Source organism: Drosophila pseudoobscura, chromosome X (assembly GCF_009870125.1).
Source record: "Drosophila pseudoobscura strain MV-25-SWS-2005 chromosome X, UCI_Dpse_MV25, whole genome shotgun sequence".
NCBI classification, from domain to species: domain Eukaryota; kingdom Metazoa; phylum Arthropoda; class Insecta; order Diptera; family Drosophilidae; genus Drosophila; species Drosophila pseudoobscura.
Genome location: NC_046683.1, coordinates 39,441,313 through 39,464,873, shown reverse-complemented (window position 1 = coordinate 39,464,873; position 23,561 = coordinate 39,441,313). Strand labels below are relative to the sequence as shown.

Here is a 23,561-nt window from a genome sequence, read left to right as displayed (position 1 = left end):
CCTTTGGGGACCCAAACGCATAAAAACGGAAATTAAAAAGGAAGCCCACGCAGCATCCTGTCGCTCCCACTCCTTAAGTCCAGGGACTTTTCCGCTTTTTCTCTTTGGCTTTTCCTTTCGCTGGTCCGCCAGTCGCCAGTCGCCAGTCGCTATTCGCTCGCCATTCGCGCTCGGAAGTTTCACCTTAACATGCAGGAAATTTCATTAAAGTTGATACAACTCCCTCGCGGTGTTGGTGCTGGTGCTGCTTCTCCTTCTCCTCCTCCAGCACTTTCCCTGGGTTTCTCTTGGTTCCTTTTCAGTTCGAGGGGAAGCTGCCCCTCAGGAGAGCTGTCACTTGATAGTTCCCTCATCAATCGCATCAAATTTCTCTGTTTCTCTCCGGATAATCGCTTCCGAGCATTTCCACGGAGCATACACTTCATCCGAGAAGGTGTCTGTTTCGTTGTCGACCCGATCAGAACAGAAGGGCGAAGAAGATGCGGATAGGGGCAGGGCTCTACCTCTTACCTTCCCCCCAAAGGTGGCGAAAATCTCGAATCGGCCAGAAACCGCAAGCAAAACTAATGAGCCGCTCATCACTGTTAAAATCCCCCAATCGGCAGGGCACTTGCTCGACTCCCGCCAGCATTTTTTGGGGGCAGCCTCCTCCCCAATCAATTTGACAGCCATGTGGCACTGGGCCAAGGAGAGTCCTGGAGGGGAGAGGAGGGCATCTGAGCCATGATGCCTCTGGACCAGTCAAATGAGTTTCAATCATGAGAACGACACAATAACCAAAGAGGCAGGCAAAGAGACTTGCTCACAGCAGGCGTGAGCCATAAAAAATTTAAGCAATGCGGCATTTTACACCTTTTTCCAAGGGATAAGAAGTAGAAGGTGCTGCCAAGGCAGCAGCAGGTCCTGTGGCCGCAGTAGCCTAGTGGTAGGTGTAGCTGTAGCTGGAGCTGTAGGTAGGGCGCTGAAGCCATCAGGACGGCAATCAAAAGCAATGATTGTTGCCCATAAAACGAAACGGTTATGTTTATCTGGGTTTTTGGCTCGAGCCTTGTGCTCCTTCCACCTCCTTTCGGATAGAGAGAGAGAGGGAGAGAGAGAGTCTCCCTCCATCCAGAGAAAACGTAGAGAAGAGCTAATGGAATGCGCTCGAAGCGAAACTCTCGGCGAGCCTTTGCCTAAGTAAAAGAAATGAGCCTGAGAAGTAAATATTTAATGGCACATTTCTGCATCTCTCCCTCTTTGGCTCCGTCTCTTTCCCTCGCTATCTCTCTCTGGATGCCCCCAGGCTAATGGACACACTCGCACTCGGAGGCACTTCCCACTCCGATTTCCATTCCCCAAACGATTGCTGGCTGTTGTGTGTTGCTTACTTTTTGAACAAGTGCAAATGTTTTTCATGACTTTTCATTTTATTTAATTTCACTTTTATTATGATTATATTTTCAGCCGCTTTTACTGTCTCTCTCTCGCTCTTACTCTTACTCTTTCGCTTGCTCTTACTCTGTCTTCGCTTTTTTTCTTTTGGATCTTTTTGGGTACATTTTGGCTAACGATGAAATGACTTAATAAAAAAGTTCTTTCGGACTTTGGTAATTGCTGGAATGTTGTTCTGTTTATGGCCATGTGGCAAATGGCAAATCGAATCTTGCATTAAGATTTGGCCGCTCTGAACCGTTCCAGTTCCGCAGCATTCCCCGGCTAGAAAACTGAATGGATGGAATCGTTCCGTTCCCGCTGTTTCCTGCAGAGATCTGTCCATAAATGATTTCAAGCACTTCTTTTTAATGGAAACAGTAGACACGTTCCAATTCCACATACATGCATGGTCACACCGAATAGAATAACAGTCGAAGATCACACAGGATCTTCCACAGGAACGAATTTCGAGTAATTTCAATAGCTTCTCATCGAGTTCATTCGAGAAGGAAGGAGACGAAAGAACACAAACTTATTCCTACCTTTCCAATGTTTCAATTCCGCACGTGGGCATGGTCACACTGTTACTGCTTCTGGGAGGGGGCGCCTCGTTCCAGTCTTACTTCTCCGTGGCATTGATATCAGTCCAGGTTTTGAAATCGATTCGGTTGCCTGATTAAAGGATGCCGCCACCTCCTACACCTTTTTGCCTTTATCTTGTGCCCTCCACCCATTTCTCATTCCATTCCAAACAGAAAAAAACAAAACAAAAGCAAATGCCATGAAAATTGAAAATGAAACCTAACACGCCGCGATTCAAGAAACAAATGGCTGCTGATGGCACAGGGGCCAATGCCTGATGGCTGGGCTGGGATGGGATGGGATGGGATGGCTGGGATGTCTGCGACGGTGATGAGGCTGGGGAGCAGCGGCCTGGAGTGCAGATCCAGATCCAGATCCAGACCCAGAAAAATGCTTCAGCGCATTGCAATTTCTAGCCAAAAAAAAGGAAAATAAAAAACGAAACGAAAAAAAGGACGTGCAGACATGTGCCGCGCCACAGCCTCGTCGCCAGGCGCCACGGCCAGGGCGCCACAGACAGCGGCAGTAAGCGATAGTCAGTTAGTGGCATGCCCCCCAGTGGGTTTCGGGCGCGTTCTCGGGTTTAACTTTGGCAAACGCTTACGCAACGTTTTGTTTGAGCTAACGGACGCACGGAGAGCCGGTCAGACGGACAACCTAGGACGGGCTGGAGTGGGTGTGGGTTTGGGTGTGGGTGTGGGTGTGGTTGTGGGAGACAAATGGCTGCAACCGGGTGGCAAGTGGATGACAGGTGTGGCAGAAGAGCGAGGAGTAGCGGCAGCAGCAGCAGACAACTGCAAGTCAGGAAAAGCACTGGGAAATAACACTGAAAGCTTACTGAGGTGCAAAGAGAGGGCCTCGAGTCGGCGAGAGAGAGGTAGAAATTTACATAAAGCAAATGAAGCTGAAATGGAGTAGGGGGTGCATCGGGGAGGCTGTGGGAAATTGGAGATGGGAAATGGAGCTGCGAAATGGAGCTGGGAAATGGGAGATGGGAGTTGGGAGTTGGGAGTTGGGAGACGCAGGCCAAGAGCGCCCGGAACGCCAGCAGCCAGGAGTGGGGCACATGGATAGTTTGCATTGCCTTGACCAAAAAGGTAAATACTTCAATTTGCGCAAAATGTTTCCCCCACAGAAGCTGTACACTGCGAGAAAAATCTAGAGTGAAAGCAGAGCAGCTGACGCCCACTCAGTCCTGGTAGGTTTATGGGCCAAAAACGAAAAGCACAATAGTTTTGTTTAAAGGAACCTTCAGGGATGTTTGTTCCGAAGCTACGCTGGATAATGAAATTAAATGAGTCGAAAGCGGAGTCACAAAGAACGATCCCACCTAATAGATTGCAGAAACACTCGCCGATCGGATCGCTATTAAAGCCAAAATAAGCGAAACCTGGCTGGAGCACCTGGCTTTCTAGCAATAAGCGGCACGCCTTTGAGAGGATACTTTTAAGAGCTCAAGCAATCACAGACTTTTGTACATTTCCATGATGTCGTACGGGAATGTCGTAAAGCACTGGTTTAAACCTACTTTCTTTCTTCTTGAGTCCCTTTCTCTGGGATTTTTTAATGATAGCTAAATATGTAAAGGGGGCTGTGTCTAGGAGTTTTTTCCATGAACCCTCTTTCTTATAGAAATAGTGACGGTACAAGAAATACTGCAAAAACTGAGCTTTTGCTGATTTTAATCGGTTTAGTAATTACTTTCAATAAAGATTCCATCAATTTAGGAATTAGAATCGGGGCAGAATCGAGTAACATGTGCGCTCATTGGATCAGCTTTTCCTGGTACTGGTACTCCCAATTTGCGTATTTTGTTGCATTTTAAAGCAAAAGACTTCCTGCATGGAATGGCAGGGAGCAGTCTGCTGCTGGAAGAGTTTCAAGTTCCACGACACATAATGATGGGATGCGAATCCCATGGAATCTTTCGAGTAGCTACCGAAACGAGAGTCCTGTTCTTCACTGTGCAGTGTGTAGTGTTGTCCGAGGGACTGGGTGTCCAAGTGTGTGCGCGGGTCTGTTGAGGAATGGAGGATAAATACACTATGCTGCCGGGAGTGAGAGAGGCGGGGATGTGCTCCGCAGGAATCCCCATCAACGCGCTGGCCCAAGATACAAAGTGAAATGGAAAATTGCAAAAGAAAATTTAAAAAGCTTACAAACACACCCACACACGCAAACATAACAGCACACACACACATAGACGCAAGGCCCCCTTAATGAAGCTGTCCTGCAGCGTCCTCTCCCTCTCGAGTATAAGGGGGAATCGCCTTTAGCCTTCAGCTTCAGTATGATTTGGTTTCCATTCTCAATTCTCCGTTCTCCGTTCTCCATTCCCTGGCACTATCTCTCATGCGGAGTGTGGGCGTCCGGGGGCGTCTCTGTGTGGTGGCCCACTGGTGTCATGTTTGCTTAGCTGCAATGTTGCAGCTCCACTGTCGGAGCCGTGCGCCTCCTCGCCGTGCAGCACTCTGTTGAATGGCCCTGTGCCTCGCATATCGGGTATATCCTTTTATCTTTGCCTGTGCCACACGTCAAAGCTCATTGACAGGCCATATGTCAGAAATTGATTCGTGGCTGTTGCTTCTGCTCTCCCTGACATCATCCCTGCCCAGCTGTGTCCTCAGTGTCTCTTTCTCAGCCATGGCCTGCAGGAGCAGAGAGCAGGGAAATTGAGATCCCAAAAAACAAAATTATGCTCTCGACCATTCTTTCCCATTCTGTGTGGGGCAAGCGGCAAGCGGAAAGAGCAGAGATGGGGCACGAGCAGTGTGTCCAGTGTCTCGAGTGCCTCATCAATTTGTTTGTTTTTGTGCTTATCGGATATGCATTTTCCAGCAATTTGAGTAGCTCACCGAAGGAGCAATTTTCCTTCCCTTGTCTGAAGGTTTGTCGAGCATTCGGCAAAGTAATTTGTATTTAAATTGGCCAAAGATTGCCTCAAACACGGAAACACGACCAAGTTCTTAAATTAGAAATTAGAATACTTAAGGAACAAGTTACAGATCTGCTTGTGTTCTATTCTTCAATTCGAGGGAGTGCTCTGAAAGGTTATGCTGAATCGGGGTCACCACAAGGCATATCCTTACATCCACAGTACCTCTAGGGGGACCTTCTTATCCTTCTTGTGATTAAGGTGCATTCCCTGAGTTTTGCTTGCTCTTTTTTTGATGAGCGTATAATAATTACATTTTCCACCACTTGCGGAGGTCACCCATCCACATCCCCATCCCCACCCCCCTCCAGGACCCCATTCCATTTCCCTTAAATATTTTCCGCGTACATTTTCAGGGACGGCTGCACGTACTTTTCACCTGGCGAATTCCCTTTTATGCTACCATTTTTCCGTACCTTAGGTATTCTGTTTTTTTTTCTGGCGACTCCTTTGGAGTCCCTAAAGTGGAAATCCTTTCAAATTGTTTATATTGACAGCTGTCACCGCTTCCCATCAGATTCGCCTTCCTTCCGTTTAGATAAGAAAAGTAACGAAAATAAGAAAGGGACCCAAGAAGTAAGAAATGAAATGAAGGGAGCAAAAACATTTTAATGTATTTTATTTTTGATATTTTTTGTGTCGTTGGCTGTCTGTTTTTTTTAATTAAAGGAAATTAAAATGTAAATTTGGCGCTTTCCTCCCATCAAACCCCACCGCCCCACACTTTTGATACCCCTTGTGCTCGTGGAGTGTCAAGAGAGGGTATCCTGGGCGAGTGAGTGTGCATGTGCAGCCAGGGGAAAGCCTTTAAGATGGGATCAGCAGGAATCTCATGGAATCCGAAAATATATTGTGGCATCTGTAATTTATAAATTTCTGAAGTTCTCCCACTTGATCTACCTGTCTTCCCAAAATCATCGTGATCGGATTAATATTTGTTGAAGCAGGCCCCAATTTCAAAAGATACTTAAAGGATCAGGATTAATGAGAAGTTTTGGTTTTTCCTGGGAATATTACGTGCTGATAAGTACTGATATTATCTACCCACCATTCCATTTTAAGAGCCCACTACTATTTACTGGGTATCCCAAAGTCGGGGCGCCACTCTGTCATTTAGATGAAGAGTCGGATTGAAGGAAAAAGGACATGGAGAAGGAAGTTGGGCGATGCTTAGACGATGGGTGGTTGAGAAGAAAAGAAGAAGAAACAAAAAACCAAAATACAAATGCAAACAGCAATTAAATGTTCACTAAGCTAACAATAAACAAGAATAAGAACAAGGAGAAGGAGAAGGAGAAGGACTTGAAGGCAAAGGAGAAGACGTTACAGCCACCGTAAGGATGTACACATGTACATCCTCAAGGAGGAGCGACAGATGTCGGGCTTTGCCATTTGTTAATGGAACAATTGAGCGCTGAGTGTGGAGCGAGTGAATGGGAGGCCCAGGACACGAAGTGGGGAACATCTTAAGGAACCAAAGGATGACAAATGCCTCCCAAGCTCAAAGATGTGGGGAATAATTCCAATGAAGGCAACTCTGTAGGGGTACCATATCAATTTCACGTTTCCACACAAATCCGAATGAATATGAGTATCATTAAGCTGCAGAAATGAGTGGAAACAATATTAAAAGTTCTATCGGGCAAGGTATGGAATAAATATATACAAATTGCTTGCGAAAATTCGAGTAAAAAAGATTGAGCTTCGATATCAATCAGCGCTCGTTAAATCTCCTTACGAAGCATTGCTGGTGGATAAGCAGGGGAAGCAATGAATGTCTGTTCCCAGATGTCGTGGCAGCAGACTACAGATGCGAGTACATATTTGTATGTTCTTGGATAGAGTCGCCCCTTATCTCAGGGAAATGCAGATCCACCAAAAACAACTGTCAACTGAAGCCAATCGAGTGGGGGAGGCGGAGCTGAAGTCAGTCGAGAGCTAAAGTGTTGGCGCCTCGAAAGTGATTTTCCACAGTTCCACATCGGAAATAGAGAGAGTGCATCATGTGGGCGGCATTTGTACGAGTGGCCTGTTGCTGTGGCTGCCACGGGACTGCTGATGGCAAGGCACCAGTGACCCCTCAGACGCCGGCCCCGCCGCTGGAGGCAGTGGAGCAGACACAGGAATTAGTGGACGCCATTGCGGTGCCATTTGTGTCGCAAATGAAGCTGGACTTTGATCCATACGACAAGCGATTCAGCATGGTGCGTCCACGACCCACTACTAAATATGTTGAGCATTGATTAAATAAAAGTTCTGTGTAATTTGCTGTGTACCGAATTCCGCAGCGGGGCAGGGCCACACTGGCGACCTGCTGCATTCCGTTTCCACTGTGTTCCACGCGCTGCGCCCGGCCACACAAGCAATTTGTCTGCGACTGGGGCACGTAGCAAACACAGAGCCAATGTGGCCATGACCGCCGCTTCACTACACAAATCCAATCAAAAGCATTATTTCCTTGTACTCTCGTATCCCGTATCCCTTACCCCCTGTCCTTCCTGCTCCCTTCTGCTCCCTTCTGCTGCATGTGTGCAGCTGGCTTCAGGACCAAAGGATCCTTAACTTATTTTGTGGTATCATTAACCTTTAAACTTGGACGCAGGCAAGCGAACTGTGTGCAGGAATTGTAAACTTTTGCACTCGCCCAAAGTTTCCCAGAGCCTGCAAACTTTTCGCCTCTTCGGAAAGAGGGAGAGAAGCGGCACCAGCGAGACAGCGCGAGAGCGAGACAGCGGGGCACCCCCCAAGTAAAACGTAAAATTTTTAACTTTATTTTCGATTTTCGTTTGCCGCAAAAATCGTATTTGCAGCCCCCCAAAAACCAGGGCCAAAAACTTAATTTGCGCCAAACAGAAAGCAGAGAAAAAAAAAACGAGCCCACACGAACGCAAACACGGAAAAGGAAAAGTTTCGCCGCGCTTTCTCCCATTCGCTGGCGCCCTGCCCTCTTGGTATTTCTTTTTTAATGCAATCAAGCGGAAATTGATACGTCACCGCCAGCTCCGGAGTTGCAGCACCCACCGCACCACCCACCGCACCACCCACCGCACCACCCACCACACCACCAGTCCGCACAAAAGTGTTGCCAAATTGTTGCAAATAAAATAGCTGATATGGAAATTTTATGCGCAAGTTTTTCTTGCTTTCACACGTCGCAAACACAGACAGACACACCAACAAAACGGAGTCAAGAACTTTTCCGTTTCCTTACACAAAACACACAAAAACACATTCGCTTTGTTGCCTGCCTGGCTGCTACGTCAGGTGTGTCCTGTCTCTTGCCTCCTGCTCCCAGCCACCCTGCCACCCTGCCACCCTGCCACACTTCCACTGGTGTCCTCGTCCTCCTCCACCGGAGGAGAGGCAGCACCACTTAAGTCTGCTGGGCATTTAGCGCAGATAGCAAAGTTCTCTGTTTTGCTGCCATTTTTAGTGTGACCCTTTAGGTGTTCGACATTCCGCTGGCTGGCATGGTCACACTTGACCGTCCCTGGAGAAATTGAGAGCTGCAAAATAAGGGAAGAGAGGGCGATATGCATTCTGTATTCCGTTTTTCCTTGCTGAAACTAATGAAAACTGAAAGCATGACTGAAACATCTTTAAAGAATCTTTGAGATGAAAGAAGAACTCCACAAGAAATGAAGCCACAGAGGGTTACAGCCTCTTATCTATTCCACATTTCATAGCAGAAACTTGCAAGAACAAGAAACTCAAAGAGGCGAAGATGAGGGCGACTTCAAAGTCGAAAGCATTTCCGCTGAAGCAACGAATAAGATTGAACCTTGAGCTACGTTTCGCCCATTCCCCTGTATAGCATGGTCACTCTTAAGGTATTCCACGTTCCGCTGCGTAGCATGGTCACACTTGACACAGTTCCACCCGAACTCCAGCCACACCTTAGCAACGCTCTACAATCCCCGAAAATCCAGCCTGATTAGCGGACCCAATGCCCCAATCCCTGTGAAGCAGCCCCAAAAGCTCGGTCATAAAACCTAGCTTATCGGCTAGAGACCACCCGAAATATATCCACGTACTCGTATCCTTTGGAGTTGGGACTGCAGAGCAGTGGGGAGTGTAAGGAGTGCAAGGAGTGGGGAAAGAATGATCAAATTAAAGTTTGGCCATCAATGTGGCTTACGGGGGCATAGAATCGGCCACTGATGAGGGCCTGGAACCTTGGCTACTTGGTGGAAACTACTCTGTTTCCCCCTCCCCATTTCCACATTTCCACAGTTCCCCATTTGGCATTTCCGTTTCCGTTTGGCGGCCAACTCAAAACGCACATCAATTTGAAACTTAATCTTGCCGCACCAATAAGCCACGCCAAAAGTTAAGACCCACAGCCCAGAGAGCAGGTCCCGTTCCTGCTGCGGCTGGTCCTGAACAAATTGGGGGGTTGGGGCTGTAGCTGTGGGCTGGGGACACTGGGGGTCCGTGCTGGTGCTCCTTTTCCTCCATTGTATGCAAACAATTTACAGCGTGAATGGGCGCCCGAGCTTCAAAAGGCAGAGAGGAAGACGATGTGGACCCAGAGCTGGAGGAAAGTCCTGCAAAAATGGGCCTGGGAAATGAGAATGAAAAACTAGGCGCCGTCTCATGCATAAAACTGAAAATGAAATACAAGCCAGAGGCAACGGCAAAGGCAAACAAAATAAATAAAAAAGCGTCCCGAAAGATGAAAATGAGAGGAAATGCAGGCAATAGATTCGAAGCGCTGCTCGGACCCCCGCAAGGATAATTGAAATTCGCCACAAACCCGAAAACCCAGTAAAAGGAGCGACAGCAGCAGCAGCAGCAATGCAGTTTTTGGTAAAGGAAAATATTGTGAAATCCAATCCCAAAAATCCAAAAATTGAAATGGAAATGAAAGTGCGCTTCGCTCCGGCAGGAAGTGCTTGACTACGCTGCTTGGGATTTTGTCCAGCATTAAGAGATTTTCCACACTCATTAATTCGTTTTGTGCTAATTTTGTAAGCCCACGAAACTTTCGAGGGGAAACCCCAGTAGAGGACTGGCCTTGAAGGAGTCGAGGCCAAAAATATTGTTAATGCCAGAGGATGAGGGAACCATGGAATCTGAGAATGCATTGAACTTTTGAGTGGCAATTACTTTAGCCTCAAGGAGGAGTTTCGAGGACTCTTCAAAGCATCGGCAAACGGCCCACAATTAAGTTAATTACGGAGTAGTACCAGTGGAAGCCGGCTAAAGGCAGGTAAGGCACCTCATCCTCATCCTTAGTCACTGCCAGTATTCGTATTCATGCCTTCATTCATTCATTCATTCATTCATGCCGTTCCTTTGTGTGTTCCTATCACTGTCTGCTGTTTCTGCAATTAACTTGATTGCGCCTATAAATATGCAGCACTTGGCCGTGATTATTGCGCGGACACTCTCTGGGCTTTCGTTTGGGAGACGGGCGGCGGGACACGGGACACGGGAGATGGCAGACGGCAGACGGGACGACACCCAGCTTTTGCATTTGCCTTTTGTGTCTGTCTGTCCTTCCAGTCTCCGGCACTGTTCCTGCGCCTAAAAGTCTGCCACTAATTGTTATTCCTCGACTGTCGCTGCGAATCTCTTGCTTTGTCTCTCATGTCCTGGAGTCTGGGACTCCTCCAGTTTCAGTTTCAGAACTTGGTGTAAGTGGACGAGTCTTTGGAGGAGTCCTTGAGACGCTATCAACTGCTAATAGCTTTGGGATATCTTTCGCACAGCTCTCTCACGCCAAGGAGTAATGACCGCATACATATTCGCGTATATGCATGCCTTCTTCCATGCCTTCTTCCATGCCTTCTTGGTGGTCTTCTGGTCTTTTTTGGGCGTTTGCATTACTCTACCTTTCCAACACTCAACAGGTTTTCAGTGGTTGGTTTCCATTGGTTCGTTAAATTGATTTATTCCGCCGTTTCATCCCACTGTCAGTCCTGCAGTAGGTACGTAGGTACATATTATGTACATATATGCACAACTGCAGATGGTGAAAGTGGAAGGTCCTTGAATAGATGATCGAAAGAACCCAATGCCAATGTCAAACTGCATGCAGACGATTCCTCGTCGCAGAGCAGGCGAAGAGAATATAGAGTATGAGTGTTTCACATTTATTAAACGTATTCAACTGGCCGGAATCGACGGATCGTCCTTCAGCTGAAGAGGAAGCTATAATCTCGCTGTACCGGACGATGCACAAGTTCACGTACAGCGTGTACTTGCTGTTGGTTACTTGGAAGCTCCAGCTTGGACAGAGCGCCCAGGAGATCCCAGCTGGAAGAGGAGCAGAACTAATGTCAGAAAAAGGATCGCCAGAAGAACGACGAAACCGAGGCGGCAGGTATGTGCGAGCTTCGGCACCGTGGGGAAGGAAAACGGCCGCACCCAAATATCCCGCAGATGATCCACCAGCGGCTGCATGTAGTATTCCAGGCGGCGCAGCAATGATGTCTGCCTCCACTGCGGATTGAGCGGAGACCAGGACTTACTGTTCAGCCTTACTATTTTACGCTTGTGCAGCGGCTTTTTCCAGGTCTTGTGCATGTAACCAATTTCGAACGAGGATTTCCAGATCTATCTATAACTGTGACAAATTTTCAATCGTTGACACCTCACCTCATGAGAATGTCGGGTTGCCTTTCGTTTTTGCCCCATACGAAAGTATTCCGTTCCCATTTCATTTATCAGGTTTCTTGACTTGTTCTTTGTCATTGTTCCTCTACTGTTTACTTCTGAACTGTTTCACGTTTCTCTCATTTCATTTCCTTTCCATTCCAGATCGTTTCGCTTTGCTTCCTGTGTTCCAGTTCTTTTTGTGTTATTTTTGGCTCCAATTTGGTTCGCTTCGACCCAAAGGATGGCATGGACCCTTATAGAAGCTTATTCTTTATTCTTTCATCCATCCTTTTTCTTTGATCTGATGCTTATTCTCTTAGTGTTGCATGTCCTGCTGCCAATCGGCTTATAGTCTCCTCTTCCGTCTCATACCATTCCTATCCCGTTCCATTCCGTTTGGGGGAACATCCTGGTCCTTGTCCCACTGCATTTCATCCATCGAGAAGACATCCCACCCCACCTGTCATCCCCCTCTTTGTGTCCTGGGTGTCCTTCGCCCTCTCCTGCTCACTTTCCATGCTCTTTTCCTGCTGCTGTTTGCCATTGTTAATCTTTAACCTGAGTCCTAATCCGTGCGTCATGATTGAAAGCAGCTGCAAAAACGTTGCGTGCCTTGTGGCATGCCCCTGCTCATGCCTGGAACCGGAGCGGAATGTCGCACATGATGAGCGCACATTGGCAACGACTGGAGACGGCATCGTCGTCGTCATCGTCGTTGTCGTTGTCTAATCTGATTGCCATGATGTACTTGCCTCCTGCCAATTTGTGTCAATTTGGTGGAAGCCCCATCTCCAGTCCCATCCCCCGACTCAAGGCTGAGGCAGCATTAGGCCCCGCAAGTAGTTGTGCAGCAGCTTAAAGTTGCTTCGGAGCCACGGGCCCTGCTTGTTGCACTTAAGGCGCCTTCTAATTAGTTCGTTGGCGCTGCTTCTGGCTCAGGTGTGGCAGGTGAAGGTGCAGGTGTGGGGTCGCCCTTGGCCCATTAACCATAATTAGTAAGCCTCCGGGCCACTGGGAAGCAGTCTTCTCTCTGGGGAGTTAGGAGGATAAGGATAGGAGAGCGTCTTGTGCGGATTGGAAGCAACGAATGGCTTACGCTCTCATTCTCATTATCTTCGTTACGTTTCGTTGCCTTCCCCCCTGTTCTGCTGTCCCATGCCAAAGTATATCCACATATACATATCTAGGAACGATCGGTAGATAATACGTACAGTATGTGGAAAAAATACTCCAAATCACGAGCCTTTTTGAAGTGCAGATACTTTACGCACGAGTGTATTTGTAGGTTTATCGACGGTTCCGCGGTCGCTCAGAGGATGTCCAATAGGGGTCAGGGGTTGGGTGAATGGATGGTTGGGTCTTGGGTCTTGGGTCTTGGGGGGGTAGGGCCGTTGTCGCCTCTGTCGCCTCTGTCGCCTCGTGCGCGCGGTTTCGCTTATTTTGTGGCAAGCTAATGACACACCTTAACCCATGTTAGCCTACATTTTCGTGTGTTGTGGTTATTCTTGGATTGTTGTACGTTGTGTTTTGCCTCCACTTGACCCCAAGCCCCCAAAGGGAAAGAGCCGCCACACTTGCGGCTGCCGTGATGCGTGTGGCAGAGTGGTGGGGCGTGGCGGGGCCGGGCGGGGCCGGGCCGGACCTCTTGTGGCATGGCCTTTATGCAATTGACATCGTTCTGTGAGAGTAAATAGGCAGGCAGCAGTTGGCCTACTTTCTACTGCTAAACCCCCCCGAAAAGTGCCCCAAAGTTGGGCAATTAATACTCCAAGAGCGCGGTTTGTTGCAAGGGAGATAGGAGGGAACCCCAGCTTTCATTTCTGGGAGTAAAGGCCATGTACATTACCCGACAATGCATCGCACGGGAACTAGTCTCGTTCTCAGACAATTTACTTTAAAGGGGAACTGCTCACGCATTTCATTGCATTCTGGAGAAGGACAGGGATTGCTGTAAGGATACATCGACTCGGCGTTTGTTTCGGACAAATCTGCCATTGCCAGAAGCGTTGCAAGTGCTCGAATTGAGTTGTTGAATTGAACGTGACGCATACAGCACTGCCCGTCGCTGAATGGCTGGGCGGCAGGGCCCTTCTCCCGTCCCCCATCTCCCGCTACGCAAATGTTTTAGCACCATTGAATTTGATGGCAGCGCATAAATGTAATTATAACGTGCATAAATGCATATGCGAAAGCACTTCTACAACATCTACATATATCTCTTTTTGTATACCCCTCGTTGGTGGATTACGTGCCACTGCAGTGCAGTGCAGTGCATTCACTCGTGCATTATATTCATGCATATTCACATATAATGCAAAATGCATGATCGCATTCGTTAATCAACGGGATATACTTAATTTTAATTTTAATTTATTTTGTCATTTGTGTGTGGCGGGGGATGGGGCTCGGGTGCTCATTTAGTAGAACAGTGTTTGGCTTTGTGGAACCATTTAGCACAGTAAACAGCTGCGGAAACAGGAAAACAGGGGAAACAGCTGTTATACGGACCCCCCATAGTGGTGGCTTTGGATTAAAGGCTCCGCTTGCTGTCATCGAGCAGCAGTCCACGCACTGGGATCACTGGAGCTACAGCTAGAGCTGGAGCTGGAGCTGGAGCTAGAGCTGTAGATAGAGATAGAGATATAGATAGAGATAGCGAGAAGAGAGCACTCACTGCTGACGGATCATGCTTATGGGCTTTTTCCTGGACCTCTTTGCTTGCCGCAGATTCCGCGGCGACGCCCCCCCGATGGACGTGCCACCACCTCTGACTGTAATGGTGGCACCAACGCCGTTCCCTGAGGCTGTGGTTGTGAAGCCACCCATGGGGTATCCCCATCCCACCATCGAGGAAGAGCAGGTCCAGGAACTGGAAGTGGAAGTGGAAGTGGACGACAGCTACGAGGGCTATGATGATCCACGCCTGCCCGAGCTCATAATCTAACAGATGCCGCATGCTACTACCTGCCACAATCCCACATGCCACACCTCATCCCATTCCCCTGCGCTCCATTCATTTGGCTTAATTAAAACTCTTTTGCAATAATCCAATTACGGGCAAAAGGCAAAAACCAAATGACAACAAATGGCATAATGGCCAGACATTTTCCATAAAACTCTCTCTATGAAAAAAACAAAAACAAAAAACAAAACACACAATCAAATGTATCCAATAGAAGACGAGCGGGCACGTTCGAGTCGCAACTAGCGTCTCGGCTCTACATTCATACCGCCCGAGGGCGCACCCTGCACCGGGAAGAGTCTGCGAAGCACGTGGCCTGCTGATCTGCTAGATACGGTTCTTCCCTACGGTTCCGCGCTTTTTCGTTGTCTCATAGACTACAAATCGAAAATACCCTAATATTGCACACTGTTCGAGTACTGGGTATGAAAATGAACGAACAGAAAGAACAAAAAACAACGCAAACAACGGAAACAAAGCAGCAAAACTCCACAACAAACAATGCGATAAAATTCAATTACAACAAATTTTTAATTAACTTTTTGCAATCAAAACACAGAACAAAACAGAAAAGAACCCGAACCCCGAATGAGAAGACAACCAATGCGAGTGCGAATGCGAATGCAAATGCAAATACAAATCACCCAAAAACCTAAACCAAATAAATAATATATTATATATTTTATATGAATAGAAATCCAAATCGGAATCGTAAGCCCAATTGAGCGAGTAATAATAGGTCCGCAAATCATCAAGCGGCATCGGTGGGGCGTGATGTATTGGATGGTAGATTTTCAGGGCAGGTAATGGCAGATCCATGCAGGGGTTTAAGTTAGGCAAGCAACTCTGAACAGTTGGTAGCGGTACGCTCTGTTAAAATATATAATATTAGCTACTCTTCAAAAATGGATTTTACTCAGAAAAAGGGGATCATGACCGCATAGTGCAGCAAGTGGCCCAAGAAACAGCTTGGCGCTCTTTCTCTCTCTTCACCGAAGTGCGCTGCTGCATCACGCGCGACAAAGAGCACACCTAATGGATCTTAGGAGAGAGAAGGTTAGAGTTCGATAAGGCCAAGATATAAGATTATCCTATGAGATGAAATAAGTGGAGATTGTCTTGATTTATATTCGGTTTTATATAGAGATGGGAGGGAAAGAAAGGAATAAAATGGTCAAGGTTTTATATGGATTGATTAGTGAGAAACAACCTGAAAGAATGCAATGAGATTGCCGTGTTCAACTATAATTATGTGCATCTATTGGCAGTTGTTAGGTATTGGAATATGGGAATATATGGGAATATATATGTACATAAGTATGTAGGAATATTTATGGGGAACGTGTACCAACTAGTAGATATGGGAAGATATTGGAGTCCCTGAATGAGCAGTCCATATCAGGGGCACCTGCAACTACACACGGCATCATATGTAGTAGCAGTTTTGTATCAGATAAATATTTCAATTATTTTTGATTGAAATTCTTTTAGATTTTCCACCTGTTGTTTGTTTTAACCCCTTTTCTTAAGGCAAATTATGCTCAAGTCTGCCAACGTGAGTTTTAGAGATTAAAGGGAATAATGGACAATTGATTAGATATAATATTGTGGAAATACTAGTATCGTATAAATAGAGAGTCGGCAAGGTGGGGCTGATGCAAATACAGAAGAATTTCAAAGCCACACAGGAATGGAATGGCTTGAGATAAGAAGGATAATGCGTAATGGATTGGAATAAAAATATCACCTTAGCAGATAGTGGGTTATGGCTGTCCTTAATTGGATAATGGACCGATTCCGAATGGCATGGAACGAGCACAGGTACGGGTACGGGTAAGGGTAAGGGTACGGGTAAGGGTACGGGTACGGGTACGGGTACGAGTGGGAGTAGAAGTAGGAATACTCGTAACAGAGCGCAATCTACCTCTACCTCAACCGATTCCCAATTGAGTAACCATTAACCTGAGAGCAAACCAATGGGGGGTGACAACACCCCCCGCAACCCCACTGAAACTACTATTGAAACCTATCAAGATCTCTCTGTCCCCCCTATTGGCCCCACGCAGAGGGGGAGACTGAGAGGAGAACTTTTGTGAGAAGGCGACGCTCGCGGGGAAAGTTTTGCAACGCGAGGCGAACGACACCTAAACCCCTAGCTAATGGCCAAAAGTAAACGACTTCATGGCTCGCATGTTAGGGGGTTGTGCCACGGCCACCCGCTCTGCAGCGCCCTCCTGCAGTGTCCCATTGTATGGCATTTGTTTGTGGGAATTGCATTCGTGGCGGGGAAATTGCATTTTCTGTTTCTGGTTTTGTGTTTGAGTTTGTTTCGAGGTGATTTCATTCGCATTGTTTGTCCGTTCCATTCAAAGTTGTAAAAGTTGTTTTGAAAGTGTCTGCAAAAGGGAGCGTGGGGGTGGCACCGCCCCCCTCTCCCACCTCCAGCAGGATGAAGCGCCATGCAATTAAGACAAAATGCGGCTGCTTAAAGCCCCAACCAACTAGCAAAAGGGCTTCCCACCAATTAACTCCGCCAATTGGCGGTGGAAACGCCTATATTCAGGGGCGGGGACAATGAACAGGAGCGCGAATCGATGAAGGGATAGAGGACGAGTGGCCGGCCTTCTTTTGCACGCACGCAACCCAAGGCCCAAAGTAGTTATTATATAGGCACTTTGCTATGGGACAGTGGTAGGTACACAAAGGAGGAATATAAATTATAGAGAAAGTAGAAAGGTTCAAGGGCATCGAAACCGTTTTTCAGGAAACACTTAAAAAATACCTCTAAACTATCACATTAGATTCATTGCAAAGGGATGACCTACCTGTTTGAGGGTTGTTTGAATCGCAACACGGGACCAATCGTAAAAACAGGTTCATTGACAGTAAGTGGGAGGAGAGAGAATATAAATGAGCGAAGGATCGATTTGAGAGGATTTTACATGGTTGAGAAACAGGATTAAGATCGAAGTTAGTTCACATTATCGCCGATAGGTGGCGCCACCAAGTAGTAAGGATACGGGACAGCGACTTTTTACACTGAATTACCAAATTCGCAACATGTTGCAGCAACATTTGCTTAAGCATGTGCAGCTTGGCAACATGTTGAATGTAAGTGTGCATCATATTGCTATGTTATTACGTGATCATGTTAAATAAATACTTATAAGATATTTTATTAACATTGAATTGGGAACCAATTTCTGCTATGTTATTAACTGGTCAAGTTAAATAAATACTTATAGGATATTTTATAAACATTGAATTGGGAAAACAAATGTGTGAAGTTTCTGAAATTTACATCCTATAGAAAACATAGGTTGGAAACCTGGGTATCTAGATGTCCGTATAGAGGGTTGAATGGTAAGAGAACACAAATTAATGGAGATATATATAGGAGCACGCAAAGAATAAAATTATAATAGGAAGACATCAAAATTAATTAATGCTACTTAGAGTAAATATACGTCTGTCCCGTATCCTTACTACTTGGTGGCGCCACCTATCGGCGATAATGTGAACTAACTTCGATCTTAATCCTGTTTCTCAACCATGTAAAATCCTCTCAAATCGATCCTTCGCTCATTTATATTCTCTCTCCTCCCACTTACTGTCAATGAACCTGTTTTTACGATTGGTCCCGTGTTGCGATTCAAACAACCCTCAAACAGGTAGGTCATCCCTTTGCAATGAATCTAATGTGATAGTTTAGAGGTATTTTTTAAGTGTTTCCTGAAAAACGGTTTCGATGCCCTTGAACCTTTCTACTTTCTCTATAATTTATATTCCTCCTTTGTGTACCTACCACTGTCCCATAGCAAAGTGCCTATATAATAACTACTCACAGCTAACAGCTAGGACATAAACTAGTAATCTTTCAACAACGATGGATGACCTTGAAATCATTTTTATCGATTCCCAACCGGAATCAACCATAAATCTGGACTCTCAGCCGAGCTCCGTAGACCTGTCCTTGATTTTTGGGATTAAGACTCAAACCTATCTCGAGAGCAACTTGACCTGGTTAAGTGACATTAAATGGGATGATGACGACGATGACCCAAGGAATGCAACGTCTAATAATGATAATCCAGCATACATTTTCCCGGATGATGACAACATTTTCGATTTAGTAGATAATCAGGATGATGATAAAAGATCTCAACTCCAGGAACTACTTCGGGACGAAGATGATGATGACTTAATTGCTGCGGTAAAATTAGCTGAGGCGAAATTTTAATAATACGAATACATATTTATATAATAAGAATATTTTATGTATTTTTCTAAAAATAATATATACATATGTACATATATAATAAATATAACACATTTAACCACTATTTATTTTAAATGTTTCTGTTTTACTTTTGATTGGTTGAATTTCACTTCCTCTTATTACAAGAGAATCATAGGATTCGTTTGAAACAGGTTTCTTCCACGTGAGGATTACACAAAAAGAATAAGTGGATTTCAGGTAGAATACTGATGCTTTTGAATGAATTTATTGAGAAATTTTCACATCATTTTATACTTAGTTGGTAAATTTATGTAAAGGTATTTATATTTAAAAACGCACAGATTATTTCATTTTTAAATAAATATTATATTTTTCGCTTTAATTCCATGTTATGCTTAAATAAAATATGCATATTGAAGTCAATTCTCAACCAAAACAGTTCAGTTCCTGGACATAAGTAACATCGATAAAATGATGATTTTGATTTTGAATAACTAAAGTTGTGGATTTTTAAGGTGTGTTTTTTCAGTTCATTGCGGGAACTAAAAGATGTTTTTAAATAACACAACTCGCAATGAAATGTCCTCATTTCGAAGTGAAAGTGAACTAACCTATCTCAGTAACTTACAGTTCTTATATAGGAAGTGAACAGCATATGAACAAAAATTCTATGCATTTTGTTCTGTTTATATAATTTTTTCATGTTGACGGTTATATAAGACCCAACATGTAAATATAATATTTGAAACAATATATACAGCAGTGTATCCATAATTTATCCCTTATTACTCAACCACCAATCAGACTTGAGACATCTGGCCATTACAGCTTTAAAACCATTTACTTATTATCACTCAACTACCAATCTGCTCAGATCACATTTGTATAAAATTGAATTAATGAGAGTATAAAAGATCATGCAATCTTTTAAATAATTCAGTATAAAATCGTTAGTAGGTTGAATAGTTTCTATTACTATAATGGTATGTAAGAATATTTAAATCTCTATATAGAAAATGATAAGCACTTCATCAAATATATACCTAGGCTTTCCTAGAATTACTTAACGAGACAAAGCCGGCGGTTGGATACACCAAGGTTGAGGACCTATGCATAGGATTTGAGTACAAGATCAATGGATGTAAAATCAAAAAAACATCATTTGGAAATAAAGTAGTCCTTTATTTAACTGATAAGGACAACGAACCGCTTTGGATATTTTTACCTAAAAGTTATGTGACCAAATTTTCCACAAAAACACCCTTTAAGATGTTGAAGGAGCATGGAATCACACATCTTATATATAAAGGAAAAGAGATGAATAGATATAGCACTGCCCATTTCCAATTTATATGTAAAGAGTAAATAAAGAGTTCCCATTATATATATGTAAGAGAAGAAGAGACAACTATACATGTAAAGACAAAAATAAAGAAAAAGGTTACGAATATACACACATATGTAAAAAAGAGATGGCTAGATATAGTACTTATCATTTCCAATACATGGGTAAAGAAAAATATAAGGGAAACATAGCAAAGACGTGGATATAAAGAGTCCTGCTCTTTGAAACATTATCAGTAATAGATTCAAGAAGTCAGCTGCAAGATGCATGCCAAACAAATAAAACTTTTTTTAATGCAATTCGAGGAGATGATCTTCGAGGAGCACGTACAAATTCTTGAAAATTTGATGAGAATTTTGGAAGATCTGGAGGAAAAGGAGCTTCAGTACTCCAAGTTTGGCTTTCATTATAAGCTATGCCCCTGGAGTGATGACGATGCAACGGACGGACCTGACACATGCCTGTGTCATACCCTACCAAATAAGAAAGCAGAAGCTATAGACCTAATGTTAAAGTACTATAACTTAAATAAAAGAATGTATCCCAGCTCAAAAATTCAATAAACATCTTAAATGTCTCTGAAATAATATTGTGTTTTATTTTAAACGAATTTTCTTAAACATTTTTATTATTAACTTATCATTATAGTTAAAATCATTTTTCTTAAATTGTTTTAAAAAACAATTTAATGTTTTTTTGCTGCTTTTAAATATTCCATATAGGATACAGTAATGACCGCATGTATTTGAAAAATAACCTTGCAGTGGTTGTTTATTAAATGTAAACTTTATGGAATTTTTCCTTAATATTTTTAAAAATTCTTTATTTTGAGGATATTGACCATATGAATCAAAAAATTCCGCTGAATATTTGTTTTCAAAGTAAAAAGCAACCCAATGAGTTCCTGAATAGCTTGAAGAATCTGTGTTTGCTATTATTAAAGCAGGATATTTCGAAATTACTTGAGGCAGCTGATCAGAGGGATAAACTCCTTTAAAAATTCTTTTTGTTTTTGAATGCTTGGAAAGCAACTTATCGATTTGTAATGTATTCATTTTTACAATAGTACACGAATATTTCTATGTTTATCAATATCAATCATTGAGTCATATTCACAGTATACCAGACAAGTAACTGCTTCTGTAAGAGGCTCCGAAAATCGTCCTTCAATTCGGATGGCTCCTTGTGATATTAAATTTGAGCATACAGTTGAATTGTGATGGTCTGCTGTTAGGTCAAATGCTAATATAAAACTATTTTTATCAAACATTTCCTTTGTAATTTGTAAGCCTCGATCATAATGTTTTATTCCACTTGATCTGAATAGCATATTATATCCTCTAGAGCTTTGAGCATTTTCAGAGTTCGAGAAATCAAACTCAAGTGCCTGCGATGGTACTTGTACTCCATTAACCAATAGATTAAAGCGTTGAATTTTAAAATGTTCAAAATGGAAGGGGTTTAATGCCCGATTTCCAGAATATGATTTGTTTTTTACCATGCAAAAAACCAAAAAATTGGGAAGCTGTCCAATAACTGCATTGTCAATTGATAATGTATTATTTCCTGGATATATTGTAAATGATTTTACTTGAACTTTGCTGTATGGATAAATGGCATTTTTAGTTTGTAAAACATGATGATGAGCCAATAAAATGCTCGGATTAATAGTTATGTGGTTCATGAATAGTTGGGCCTCCAATATTTTAAGATTTGATTCAGTTTCAGATTCCATTAAATAAAATGCTGTTTTTTCAATGTTAAAAGTAATCCTCAAATCTACATTATTTATAAGCAGTTTTGGTTGATTAAATATATCTCCATGAACTTTTCCGAATAGTTCAACCTTATTACTGTTTTGAAAAATATTTTTGAGCATAATGGATCCATCGGTGTTAACGTATCTACCAGATAATAATTTACCATAATTAGGATAATAACCTTGAGTGGCTAAGTGACTTTCACTGGCATCACTGCCATAGTTTAAAATCGTTTGCAAATACGATCTATAATGATAGTTATTATCACTCTGAGAAACCAAAATATTATTTAAATATACGGACGAACTTCTAAACATTGAATGCAAAATATTATTCACTACTCCAACATCGTTTCCTTCAATGTTGGTATTATCACTTTTTCTTAGTTGCACAACAAGTCTTAAGTAAACACTTGATAGGTCTCGATATGTTTCCCCATTTCCTAAGCAAACGAATTCAATTGAAGAAGCACTGTCCAACGAAGCTATGGGGTTATATGAAACTTCTTCTGTTCTCAGAATAGAGCTTTGTGTAGGATGTGGCTCAAATAGATCCAATTCGCTTTTCATACATTCAATATGGGTGGTCATTTTGATTTAGAAAAAATGTCTCTTATAGTTAATTTCTTTGTTGATTTTTTTTTTTTGGTTCTCGACTGCGTATGTTTGCTTCCTTCTTTAGATGATAAATGAGATAGTTTTTTCCTAGACCTTCTCTTTTTATTCTTTTTACCTGCCCCATTCTGGAATCGGGTTAACTTATTAATGGCTTTATTTGACAGGTTTTGCAAAGCAATTTTACTTTGTTCTTGGATAATAGTTCTTAAAGGTTTTCGACCAAACTCATTTATTACTGCCTTTCCAGTCTCAGTAGCTTGGTTTTTAATAGCGTTTATCCCCGAAAGGAATAGTGGTTTTATGTAATTAAAAAGACCACTAAAAAAGTTCCCAATTCCTCTACCTTGTTGGATAACTCTGGGTGAAACATAAAGACTTCCTATATGATTCAACCCTCCTCCACACTGATTTAAATAATATTGTTGATAAGATTTCGTCATGATGGTTATTTCTACTCTGAATAAATTTCCATCTTTACAGTATTATTTATAGCATTTCTTTTCGTTTTTTAAAGTGAAGGGTAACAAAAATTGGAATTGCTGAAGATTCAAATGGTACTTTATACCCTTTGGAATCGGTAATTAAGATCGAAATTTCTTTTGGAGACCATATTTCAATGGGATAATATTCAATATTGTTGAATTGTATAAGTTGCTCTTTTCCATTATAATGTAATACTCGAAGACATCGAGGTCTTTTATTTCCAACACATCTTGGTTTGATAATGTCAGTGTAAACAAAAATCAAACCATTTTGAAACTGTTCAGACTCTATTGACTCATTTTCATATCGAAATGTTTCTCCATTTACTAAGCTAATAACGAATTCTGTTGTTTCTTCAGATGCGATTGAGGTATTCTCAGGCCTGCTTTTTATACATTTATTTAGATATAAGTCTGTAATTCCTACTTCCCAGTCATCGTTCATGTTTTCAGGAATATTTACAATGTTTGTAAATGCACACTTAACGTTATCATGATATACATTTAACGAATCATTACTAAGTAATGTCACGAAAAACTCTGTTACATTTACCATTTTTAGTTCTACGTTCTTTGCAGTTTATTAATTATAGGATAACCAATTAATTTTGTTCTTTCC

The 23,561-nt window shown here is 43.2% G+C and overlaps 2 protein-coding genes and 1 long non-coding RNA gene across 12 annotated transcripts in view; all 3 read left to right on the top strand.

The window, feature by feature from the left end:
* Positions 1 to 23,561, top strand: part of LOC6901139 (uncharacterized protein CG43867) — a 143,336-nt gene that overhangs the window by 78,159 nt on the left and 41,616 nt on the right. The gene's annotated exons all lie outside the window — the stretch shown is intronic.
* On the top strand, positions 13,983 to 15,183 carry LOC6901141 (uncharacterized). Its single transcript, XM_002134581.3, has one exon. The coding sequence runs from the start codon at positions 14,223 to 14,225 to the stop codon at positions 14,478 to 14,480; it is 258 nt and encodes an 85-aa protein (XP_002134617.2). The 5' UTR covers positions 13,983 to 14,222; the 3' UTR covers positions 14,481 to 15,183.
* Positions 17,172 to 18,681, top strand: LOC117184455 (uncharacterized). Its single transcript, XR_004469824.1, has 2 exons — positions 17,172 to 18,169; positions 18,317 to 18,681. It is a non-coding gene; the product is annotated as an uncharacterized lncRNA (long non-coding RNA).